Raw genomic sequence first — 12,927 nt, 5'->3', positions numbered from 1 at the left:
CACTCCAGTCTGGGCAACAGAACAAGACTCTGTCTCAAAAAAAGAAAGAAAACAGTCTTTTGTTGCTGCTGCTGGGGCTGTTGTTACAAAAAAAAAAAAAATTCCAGCCAGTTGGTCATTTATTTTAGAATAGTATTAAAAAACAAAGGTTCCATGTCAATATGGAATTTGTATAGCTTCCTAGAATTTATTAAAATAGGAATACTAATAGATTCAAAAAGGAAAATTTGTATAAATTAGTGAAAATTACCACCCTGTCCTTAATGCCCTATTTTAAGATTAGTCACTAAATAAATATTTACTTGCTGGCCCTGAACTCTGTGCTGGGTACTGTGAGGCACAAAAGAAGTACAAGATACTGCCTTTGCTTACTAAGAATTTTATTCATACTTTGACAGCTTTCTGTGTTAAGCCATTAAATGTTTTCTTACACAGAGCTCTCAAACATGTTTAATCTGGTATAATTTACCACTAGGTGGAGGAAAATAATTATAGCTAACATTCATTTAGTTCATCTTTGTATATCCACACTTTACAACAGCGTTTTCACATGATAGACACCCTAACATATGAATGAATGAATGAATGAATGAATGAATGAATGAATGAATATCAGGTGCTAGATTAAAAGCTCTAATTCAGTATCTAATTTAATCCTCTCCACAATTATCATTTAGCTAGTATATTATGCACATTCTATCAATGAAGAAACTGAGGTTCAAATCACTTTAATTACTTTGCCCAAAGTCATAATCGAAGTGCCAGAATGGAACTGGAATCCAGGTCTAACGCAAGTGCTATAGTGGTGTGAATGGACGACTGGTAAGGGCTGGTGTTCATGGAGAATTTGTTGCCAGATGTGTACTTCTTGTTTAGACTAAGGAAAAGAAATCATTTGCATAAATGTTACCCAGTTCCAGGAGCCAAGTTCCATGCCTGTTAGCATCTAGCATCTGTCCGTCAGTTCCGGAAGCAATCTTACAGTGGTGTGTGTTCATCCTAAGTAATACAAAACAGTGCAGAGGAGGAAGGGGGACAGTTTAGGGGAAATCTGACCACCATGCATGATGGAAGCGTTTCTCTTGTTCTCCTGCTTTTAGAAAGCCATCTCTGCTTGCTTTTTTAGGGGGTTATTAAGATCCTACTCTCTTGGATACCATGCTCTATTAGGCAGGAGACACAGGCAGAGAGAAGCTCACTTGGCATGAATTAACCAACAAAGAAAACCTTTGCTCAGTGGGAGTAACCTGTCACAACCTGGTTTTCTCTGGCCACATAACCAGTCTTGTCTAGTAGTAATGCCATTACAATATTCCCATTCAGATCCCCATGACCCAGTAATTGTTTTGAGAATGAGTGCAAAGCTATCAGACACCAACTACTATAATTAGAAAAGGGAAAATAGACACTTACCAGAGCTAATATCTTTAGGCTGGAGCATTTACAGCTTTTTGTTTTTTTGTTTTTTAAGTTATGGAGCCTCTTTCTCAGTTTTGCTTCCTAAAATACAAATTGCATGGTTTAGGGGTTCTTGCATTTCATTTTTGTTACTGCTGTGCACTCTCTTTCCTTTTTTCCCCCCTATTTTAATCGGAGTACAAATTGCTGTCAGCACATCGAGTTCATGTGCCAGCCACATTCAGAACAGGGTGTTCTGTGCTCTTCAAAACAAAATTGCTCTAGGGCAGTAAGAGAACAATAAGTCAGAGCTCCAGTTTAAGTGATGTTTTGCAGCTCGCTTGATGTGGTTACACTCCGATTGCGCAGCTAAGCTTGGGTAATTTGGTTTGGTTTGAGTTTGTGGGGATTTGGAGGACCTCCCTCCCCTTTTAAGTTACATAGTCTTTAAGTCAAGAAAAAAATGTTGTCTCTTTTTAACTTGTTTATTTCTTTCTCTACCAAAAAAGCCCTAAGTAGAAGCATCCTGTATGTACTTTTATTCTCTTTGGGCACGTCATAGATGATTTACTTCCCGTAAATCATGCTGGTTGGGATTAGCAACAGACCTCCTGAGCCCTAGAGGCTGCACTCCCAGTGAGTCATGATGGTTATTATTAAATATTTATTAAGTTAGTATTTGCACTAAAAGATGCCAGGTCAAAAAGCAACCACAGGTCTTCCACAGCCAGAGCTGCCATGGTTTTTGTTTTGTTTTGGCTTTTTTGGTAGCAATTTTAAAGATAACATTAAAAAGAATAAGTGGAGCTATAGGAACTAGGCACATCTGCATCTGTTACCGCAAGCGGGGCCCCTACTGTGGCAATCAGCAGTCTTTGGTGGCTCCAAGTAGTATGTGAGTTCTTGTCAGCAGTCTTGTAGAACTTGTCACATCAGTGTTCCAAGTTTAGAAACCAGTTAACCCAGCAATGCCCTTGTACATGTAGAGAATCAATGGGCTGTATTCACCATGAGGCTGTGATACCTCCTTTTACTCTGACATTCCGAATATTGTCAGTATTACAAAGTGATGGTTTTGGTTTTTTTTATATAAACTGGGGTGTATGTGTCTGGATGTGTATCCATTTAAGATTTTATAGTACTACAGGGTCCAATTTTGAAGGGTTAGATTTACCAGGAAAAAAAAAAAGATTAGTCCACATGTAAAGTAGAAAATATTTATAAGAGCTACCACAAATGTTTACTGTCCTATTACAGCATCAGACACTAGTTCTGTCATTTATTGTCTCTCTGAGAAAGACGAGCTACAATGAATGTTTTGCTTTCTTAATTATGCCTTTGTTACAGTTTGACTTTTTTTTTTTGGCACGGTTACTTCATTTATCTTTCCCAACATGTTTATTAGTAGCCAGTCTTTTTCCCTCACTAATGATGGGTTATCACATCTAAAGAGAACTTCTGAGATTGCTTATATCATTTTAATATCAAGTACATACATCAAGCTGAAAAACAGCCTGGGAAACTAACGCACAGGCAGGAATCCTTGCAGAGTCTCTGGATTTCCTGTTTTGAAAACATTCAAACTCGATCAACCAAAAGCCACAACAAATGTACTGATAATTTCCTCCCCCACTAAATGTACTCTCCTTAAGGGAGGAAGATGATACTTCCAACAATAAACTTCAGACGAAAAAAATCTGTTAACTAAGTTGTGAGCTACTAGGACAATAAATCTCTATGCTTGAGACATTCCACAATACATGAGCTGAAATTTACTTTGCTCAGCAAATCTTTTTTTTTTTTTATGAAAACGTTATTAGTCTAAATTTCTTGGGCAGAGTTTTAAATATTTAGAACTCATAACCTCTTTAGAAACATCAATTTTACTTCAGTAAAATATCTTTTTTTTTTTTTTTTTTAATGGAGACAGGGTCTCACTCTGTCACCCAGGCTGGACTGCAGTGCCGCAATAACAACTCACTGCAGCCTTGAACTCCTAGGTTCAAGCAGTCCTCCCACCTCAGCCTCCTGAGTAGCTGGGACTTATAGGGGTGTGTCACCACCCTCAACAAATTGAGTAAAAATATCTTAAGCTTCAGACTCCCTGTAGAACCTCTCTAGTATGCATGTACAGTCATATGCTGCATAACATTTTGTTTAACAGCAGATTGCACATCGGACAGTGGTCCTATGAAATTATAATTCCTTATTTTTACTCTACCTTCTCAATGTTTAGATACGCAAGTACTTACCATCGTGTTACAGTTACCTACCATATTCAGTACAGTAACATGCTATACCGATTTGTAGCCTAGGAGCAATATGCTACACCACTTAGCCTAGGTTATAGTAGGCTGCTACATCTTGATTTGTGTAAGAATATTCTAAGATGTTCCCACAACGATGAGAATACCTGATGACACATCTCTCAGAATGTATCCCCATCCTTAAGTGAAGCATGACTGTATTTGAAAATTTTAAAGTTGAATTTATTTTTTAAATGTTTTCCAATCCAGAATGAACTTTCAATTTGCCACAAGTTAATTTTATCTAGAGCATTCTAAAAGTAAGTATAACAAAAGGAATTATCAGCATTCATGACTGTGGGACATAAACTAAAATGCTGTATGCCAGCTCTACCCAGACACTCCAGTTCTAGCCCTTGTTTGGAGGAGCTGACTCAAGAGTTAGGCCCTTTCTAGTTTGGCCCAAGTTTCCTAGACCCCATTCTGTGTCTGCAAGGGAAACACGTCAAGATGGTGTTAATACTGGTGAGTTAAAAAAGGACAGTGAGCACTCACTTCGGCAGCACACATTTGGAACAATACAGAGAAGATTTAGCAAATCAAAAGAAAAAAGAGAAGAAAAGGGTAGAAAGCTTTAGAGCATAAATGTCCTGTGGACATTCTGGCACCTAGTGTCTACACCATTCCTGTTCATTTTTCAGTTTTTCTCATTTCTCAGGCCTGGGCTAGAGGTAATTCAATTAAATGATTAACTGCAGGAATTCGATTTGAAGCTGGTTTCTGGGCTATATTGATATTGAGAGTGATATTACCAGGTCATAGAATTATAGAATTTTAGAGCTTCATTGAGATCATGTAGTTCAAAAGTAGAATGAGTTAGATTTGAATTTTTATTTGGGAGGTAATAGTTGTCTTATTGGGCATGAAATGAGTATAACAGAACGAGTGATTTTTAGTCTCTCTACAAGTCGTTGATCTAAAGTAGATCAGCCAGTGTTAGAAGCATTTTAGGAAATCTCTAATTTTGAATATAGGCTGTTATATTACAGAAGTAGAAATAAAGGATTTTCTTTTTTTTTTTTTTTTTGAGACAGAGTTTCCCTGTGTTGCCCAGGCTGGAGGCTGGAGGCTGGAGGCTGGAGGCTGGAGGCTGGAGGCTGGAGGCTGGAGGCTGGAGTGCAGTAGCATGATCTCGGCTCACTGCAACTTCCGCCTCCCAGGCTCAAGTGATTCTCGTGCCTCAGCCTCCCCAGTAGCTGGGATTACAGGCACGTGCCACCACACCTGGCTATTTTTTATATTTTTAGTAAAGATGGGGTTTTGCCATGTTGGCCAGGCTAGTCTCAAACTCCTGACCTCAGGTGATTTGCCCGCCTCGGCCTCCCAAAGTGCTGGGATTACAGGTGTGAGGCACCGCGCCTAGTCAGGATTTTCTTATGAAATCCAAATTATCATATTGCTTGGTGACTGTTATGCTATATTACCAGCCATCCATTTTTCTTATTACATCAAAAACTTAAATAGAAAGAATAAATACCCTTAATATTAAAAGTAGTTGTAAAGTTTCAGAGTATTGTTTTTCCTAGAAATAAAGAGTCTAGGCCAGACATGGTGGCTTATGCCTGAAATCCCATCACTTTGGGAGGCTGAGGCGGGTGGATCACCTGAGGTCAGGAGTTCGAGACCAGCCTGGGCAACGTGGTGAAACCCTGTCTCTACTAAAAATACGAAATTAACCGGGTGTGGTGGCTCACACCTGTAATCCCAGCTACTTCAGAGGCTGAGACAAGAGAATTGCTTGAACCCAGGAGGTGGAGGCTGCAGTGAGCCAATATTGTGCCACTGCACTCCAGCCTGGGTGAGACAGAGCAAGACTCTTGTCTCAAAAAAGAGTTTAACTGATCAAGAAAAAATAGATATCTGTATGCATTTTTCCTATTTTGTCTTAAAATAAGATAAAAAGCCTCTTATTTTAATATGAAATTACCCTGGTAATGAGCTTAGTAAATTGGGGTGGAACAAGAAATTAGGCCTCCCAAAATTGGCTTCCTAACATTTCAGGGGAGGTTATTAAGTAATTTGATTTGTGAAGTTATAGTAGACTATTGATTCTTTCACACTTTACATTTATTATTTCCAGTAAAGGATATAGCTAAGATAGTTATTGATGTTGCTATCTTTGGATTTACCATTTTTATTCAGATATATTTGTGAATGAGATTAGGACTCTTAAAGAAGAAGGAGCATCTTATTCATTTAACCTTTGTATATCATTGGAGAAATAGCCATTTAGTTTGGTTTTTTGGCATCTGAAGCCAAGATGCAGTTATAGGTGTTTAAGCCATTATATATTTGATATTAAATTTGTGGCATTTGATAACTATTAAATAATCCAGCATGTCTTGACGTTGTATTATAGGTGAGGAAACTTCTGTCACATAGTAGGCTTAGAATAAATCTATGTTTCTGGTTTGTTACCTGCTAAACTGTCTTATTGATACAAATATCAGTAATTACAAGTTTAACCCAAAACAGAAATATGGTTGCTCCTAAACTTTCAGACTGGGTAGACTAAGCTTCACCAAGACATACTGTGTGTGTCTCTCGATGAAATGAGAAAGGGGAAATGGTATTTGCTACATTGTCGGCCACTCATTTATCACATCACTGAATTAGCCAGTCCTAAGAAGCAGCTCTGTTGACTTCTGTCCCCTTGCCCTCAGTCCACCTGGAAGGCCGCTGTGGTGAAAGGATGTTTGACTGCAGAGATGTGGCATTCACTGTGGGTGAAGGAGAAGACCACGACATTCCAATTGGAATTGACAAAGCTCTGGAGAAAATGCAGCGGGAAGAACAGTGTATTTTATATCTTGGACCAAGGTAAGCAGCATACCAGTTTGGAACACAGTTTAGGAAGTCACCTAAAGGACAGGAATATGCTTGCAAAATTTTTCATTCAGTGTTTTGGCATTTTCAGTGAAGTTAATCCAACAACGGAAACAATTAAATCAGGCTGCAGTTAGTCATCACATAAATTAATGGACCTTACAATATCATAGAGGTTTGTGAGCATGTTTACTTGATTGATATATGTTCAGAATAGGACTTACAGGCACTTTTTGCTTTTGTGATGATTTGTTTTGTCTGCATTATTGCCAAGACAGGCAGTTATGGACCCTTCTCATATGTGGTTCTCTCACCCCCTCTTCCCTTTTCTCTAAATTAGGCAGGAGGCAGGAAAATATGGGGGTTGGGAGTCAAAGAAGCATTTGGATGATTTACTACCACTTGAACTTGTGTCACTTGGTCTTATACAGAGTCCCTGGAAAAAAAAAAAAAAGCACATTCTTCCTGGATCTAAAGACAACGGAGATGACTCATTTTTTGCCTAGATTTTTCCCATCATAAGGATATCCATTAGCACTTCCAAGCTTAGAACCATCAGACACTGACAGTCTCTCTTATGAAAACATGTTTAGTATTATTTTTAGATCTAAAATTATACCATGAATCCAACCCTTCTGTCTTGAGAAACAGACCCCTGAGAGAACCCAGGGTGTTTTGATTTTGTCTGCATGAGAGTGCATCTGCTTATCTAGTGTATCCTGCCCCTGGCTCCATGGATTTCAGACAGTGGGATTCTGAGTTACTGAGAATCTTGATGACCTGCACTTGCCAGTAGGTGATGTTATGCCTTTGGTGGTGTCATTTTGTAGACTCTGTAGTAATCCAACGGCAGTTTACCTTTGCCCCAGCACTTGATCCATAATCATATATATATATATATATTTTGAGATGGAGTCTTGCTTTGCCACCCAGGCTAGAGTGTAGTGGCATGATCTTGGCTCACTGCAACCTCTACCTCCGGGTTCAAGTAATTGTCCTGCCTCAGCCTCCCGAGTAGCTGAGGCTGAAGATTACAGGCACTCGCCACCATGCCTGTCTAATTTTTGTATTTTTAGTAGAGACAGGGTTTCACTATGTTGGCCAGGCTGGTCTCGAACACCTGACTTCAAGTGATCTTCCCACCTCGGCCTCCCAAAGTGCTGGGAGGCCAGCACTCCCAAAGTGCTACCACACCCAGCCCATAATCATATTTTTGAGGTGATGTTTTAGCCATGCAACTACCACTTGAAAATCCTTCCAAAATGCTCTACCTTGAACTCTTTATAGCCCTCACTGAGGCACCCTTTGTATAATGCCTTCTTTTTCTCTACCTGGTTCCTCTTTCCACTAACTATAGCCGCCACTTCAATGTGTCTTATTTATATTAACATTTACTCTATATTTGTAGTTTATTCTTAGGTAAAACTAATTCTGTTTCTAGGAGATACTTCTTAAAATTCAGATAGAGCATAGAAAAAGCTATCTCTTCCATATCCAAATAATCTCTAATTACTTTTTTTTTTTTTTTTGTAACAGGATCTCACTCTGTCGCCCAGGCTGGAGTGCAGTGGCACAATCACGGCTCACTGCAACCTCAGCTTCCAGGGCTCAGATGATCCTCCCACTTCAGTCTCTGGAGTAGCTGGGACTACAGGTGTGCACCACCACACCCAGCTACTTTTTGTATTTTTTGTGGAGACAGGGTTTTGCCATGTTGCCCAGGCTGGTCTCCAACTCCTGGACTCAAGTGATCCGCCTGCCTCACCCTCCCAAAGTGCTGGGATTGATTACAGGTGTGAGCCACTGCGCCAGGCTATATCTGATTATTTTTAATCAGCATTTCAAAATTACAGTAGTTCTAAACTCAGAGAGGTGAATTTATGCGTAATGTATGTTTTCAACATTTAAGCTCCCTTAGGATAAATTCTGTATGTATTATGACAATGTAATGTTATATGAACCAGTTTATATACATTACATTTTAGCCTGGCTGACAAGGCAGTTGTGGGGACAGATGTCTCAAGTTTAATGGCAAAGAAAAATAGAAATTGTCTTTATATTTTTTAACACAAACAGTTCTTTTCGGATTTAAACTGTTTGTTGTCTCATTAGTGGCTAGACCCTGCTCTGTGCACTTGGCCAAGGCACTTAACCCTCCTAAGCCTCAGTTTCCCCTCTGTAAATGGGGATGAGAGTATCCACCTCATAAAGTTATGGAGAGCTAAATGAAATCCTGCACATGTAGGGCACAAGTGAGCCTGCGGTGTGTGAGCTTTTGTTGCTGTTGTGACAGCTTGTCTTCTCTTCCATTTTACCCTCGGACCACAAGAAAAAGGAAATCCTGTTTAACATGAGATCGATTTTTCAGATCTTTTCAGGCATAAAAGTTGTCAATAGGTTTTCATAAATTTCTAGGTATAAAAATTTTTCATGTGTTTTATGGAAATAGTTTAGCATATTTAGAAAGGAACATTATTTTTGTTCAAGGTGTTGGTTGGTATGTTGAAGAATTATGTGAAGTGCATTCTCTGTAATACGAGACTGCTGCATATGCATTACGTAGTACTACATATATATGTAGAAAACCCCTACATGCTATATATGTGTGTGTGTATATATATATGTACTTTTATGCATACCCTGTGTGTGTGTGTATAGAAAACCCCTACATGCTATGCATGTTTTCAGTGCATGTAGTGAATTTACTTCTTTTATTCAGGTTCCCACTTTCATAAAACATTGCAGCTAAATGTTGCTATAAGTATGGCTGTTGCAGAAAATATCTGCAAATAGCTCTTAGTGTTATCTGTATTTCATTCTCCAGAAAATTTCCAAGACTGACCTTCTCTTTGACTCTGATACTCTGATAGACTCTTGGGAAGAATGTTTTCTTTCTTTCCCTCCCCCACCCCCCGAGACAGGGTCTCACTCTTGTCACCTAGGCTGGAGTACAGTGGCATAATCTGTAGCCTCGAACTCCTGGGCTCAAGGGATCCTCCCACCTCAAGCTCCCAGGTAGCTGAGACTACAGGCATGCTCCACCCTGCCTGGCTAATTTTTTTCATTTTGTAGAAACAGGGTCTTACTAAGTTGTCCAGGCTGGTCTCAAACTCCTGGGCTCAAGCAGTCCTCCAGCCTCAGCCTCCCAAAGTGCTTAGGATTACAGGTGTGAGCCACCACACCTGGCCTAGAATGTCTTCATAGTAAGAAATTCATAAAACATTTCCAGACAATCCGTTTTTCTTTCTCCTCATTGGGACAATAGCTTCCCTTTGTATTGTTTTAAATACTGAGACTAATAAATCTTTTTTGTTTTAGGTAAAGTGTATATAGTTTTAACTTTTTTTCCTTCCTTTCCTTATGTTTCTGTCATGCATGAACTCCAAACAAAAACACAGGCTATTGGTCGGGCGAGGTGGCTCACACCTGTAATCCCAGCACTTTGGGAGGCCGAGGCAGGAGGATCACTTGAGGTCAGGGGTTCAAGACCAGCCTGGCCAACATGGTGAAACCCCGTCTCTACTAAAACACAAAATTAGCTGGGCATGGGGCGCATGCTTATAATCCCAGCTCCTTGGGAGGCTGAGGCAGGAGAATCACTTGAACCCAGGAGGCAGAGGTTGCAGTGAGCTGAGATCATACCACTGCACGATGCCTGGGGTGACAGAGTGAAACTCTTGTCTCAAAAAAAAAAAAAAAAAAAAAAAACAGGCTACTGAGAGCCATAGTGTCTAGTTATGAGGCAGTATGAGTCAAAAAAAACTGATTTTCTGGGGACACACAGGGTCTGAATTTAAACCCTGGCTCTACCACTGCCTCTTTGTGTGACTTCTCAGGAAGCACTTATCTCTGAGCCTCTGTTTCTTTATCTGTAAAAATGGAGCGATTGATAAGAGCTCCTAGTCCAAGTGCTTCTTATATGCACATTAAGGCTTAATGGTCATTAAAAGTCATTATTTGTATCTCTAATCTCTGGAGGAAACTTAATTCAAGGGCATTAACACTGAATTCCTTTTGTTACTGTAGTTTAGATTATCTTTTGGTTGGGTCCTGGGATTCCTCTTGTGGTGTTTTGTTTTTCAGTCAGATGAGTTGAGTGCCCTGGTTCCTTCTTTACCCAGGCTGACAACTTTCTGTGTAATATGGAAGTCAGGATAGGTGCTGCCAGAATATCTTGCCGTGGGCTTTCACCTCTGCAAGATCATGTGCGCCACATGTATCTTGACTGAATCGCTTCATTTTAACCTGGGAGAGAGTGTAGAAATAATATTTTTCTTTAGTCTTCTTTCATCCCATCAATAATAGGACACTTGGTGCCTCTCTTCATTCAACCCCACACTCCCCACCCGCCTTCCTCTAAGGCAGATTTTCTCATCCTCAGCACTGTTGACACTTTGGGCTTGCTAATTCTTGGTCATAGGGGGCTGTCTTGTGCATTATAGAATATCCATCCAGCACCAGTAGCACCCCCATAGTTGTGACAACCCATAATATTTCTGGACATTGCCAAAGGTTTCCTGGAGGGAAGAGGAGTTAAAATCACCCTGGTTGAGATCCACTGGTCTAAGGCAAATGCCAGATCATTTGTTGCATTTGCAACTGCTTAGCACAAGATTCCAAATATAACATGCTGTCGGTAAACATGTGCTTAGCAAGGACTCACCTACCTACCTGGGTAGTTAAGGATTTTTTTTTAATTTATCAGATGGCAGAAACAAGATAGTAGATATATACATCTAAGATCTCAAAGTAGAAAATTAGGCATCACTTCTTAAAATTGGTCATTGGTAATTATGTCCTTTTTTATGTCTTTGCGGAAGATACCCTTTGCCCAGCTCCTCATTCCTAGCAGCTCTCGCGTCTCTCTTCCTCTTTCTGGCGCCAGCTTCCATTTTCTGTGTAACAGTGGAGGTGAGTGAGTAAGCATTTTTATTCCTGGAAAATTCAGGCAAAGGGTAAATAAAGTGGTGCAAGCAACAAAATTTGAGTGTTCCCACTCTAGTCCCTTTGCCCCAGAGAAAACTGGAGGTATTAGATAACTCGGTTTTGACATCTTTCAACCTGTACCCTGAAAGCTTGAGTTTACTAAGTTTTTTGTAATACCATTTCATATATTAAAGAACAGCTTGACTTGCAACAAATGGGAACAGAATATATTTCGGTGAACACTTGACTAATATGCTAGGCCTTGTTCTAAACGCTGGGAAACAGTGGAACCAGACAGAGCTCTGCCGCAGCTGCCATTCTAGTAAATATCTGCTTCCGGAATACATTTAATTTGCTGGAGATCTTACATGATCCCAAAAAAGCAAATTTGTATGTCCTCAGTTATTTTTTTCAGTAAGTTTTGGCTAAAAGGTATAGAATCCTACACTCTAATAGCTACAAGCCATAAGAATATGTCTCTAGACGAGGTGTCAGAACTTGCTAGGGCAGCTATTTTTGAGTGTATCATTATATTATTTGTGTTTCTTCATGTGCTTTTACAAAACTTAAATAGTGTGAAAACTTTTCTCTCCTGATGTGTGAGCCTTTCCCCTTCACTTACATGACTGGAGGTGATACTACTAGAAGGTGACAGCACTTTAAAGTTAAAAGCTTATTAAAACATCCTTCCAACGAGTACCACTCTAACAATTACAGAGACTGTGTCTTCTCTGTCCTTTCTGCTGATAAAACTTAGGGGAAAATTCCTGGCAGCTAAATCATGGCCATTTTATAAAAACAAAAAACAAAAAAAACCACTAGATATAAAATCAAGTAGAGAAAAAGGCAGTGACATTTAAAATCCCATGAATCAAGCTGCCCCAAGGAGTACAGGTGTTGCATTACGTGTGATTGTGAAGGAAAAAAGAAAACTAAACTAGCCTGGTTTCTAAGAAAACTGTAGCAGTGAAGATACTTCACACTGTATCTTCTGGTCAACATCTGGTTTGTCTTCAGGGTCTCTGACACATGTAGCTTGCAAATGATAGCTCTGTTGATGCCTCAAAATACTGAAGGAAGTGCCTGGAAATACACCAATTCTTTTAAAGTTTTATTTTTTACTCTCCATTTCAGATATGGTTTTGGAGAGGCAGGGAAGCCTAAATTTGGTATTGAACCTAATGCTGAGCTTATATATGAAGTTACACTTAAGAGCTTCGAAAAGGTGAGAAAATACCAACTTCCTTAAAATCATAGTAGATTTCTTCTCCATCCACTTCCTATAAATCAGTATCTTATTTTAGTAGGTGGTATAGATAGATGGTGTTTATTCATTATCAAGTTTGTCTCTTGCCTCCAACACTACTGCTGAAGAATAGGACAACTGACATAGCACAGCTGATATACAACGAAGGAGCTCCGTGTTCTTATTTTGTTCCTATGTGTCAGCTTTTTTTTTTTTTTTTTTTTT

General features: G+C 39.4%; 1 protein-coding gene across 1 annotated transcript in view; it reads left to right on the top strand.

Moving 5' to 3' along the window:
- FKBP5 (FKBP prolyl isomerase 5) overlaps window positions 1–12,927 on the top strand; it is a 117,271-nt gene that overhangs the window by 85,327 nt on the left and 19,017 nt on the right. Inside the window, exons 6-7 of the mRNA XM_017870077.1 lie at window positions 6,368–6,524; window positions 12,591–12,681. Of these exons, the coding sequence (XP_017725566.1) occupies window positions 6,368–6,524; window positions 12,591–12,681 (248 nt within the window). The remainder of the gene's footprint in view (window positions 1–6,367; window positions 6,525–12,590; window positions 12,682–12,927) is intronic.

The sequence above is a fragment of the Rhinopithecus bieti genome, unplaced genomic scaffold, assembly GCF_001698545.2.
Source record: "Rhinopithecus bieti isolate Rb0 unplaced genomic scaffold, ASM169854v2 scaffold_4553, whole genome shotgun sequence".
Classification (NCBI taxonomy): Eukaryota; Metazoa; Chordata; class Mammalia; order Primates; family Cercopithecidae; genus Rhinopithecus; species Rhinopithecus bieti.
This window is presented reverse-complemented; position numbering and strand designations above follow the sequence as displayed.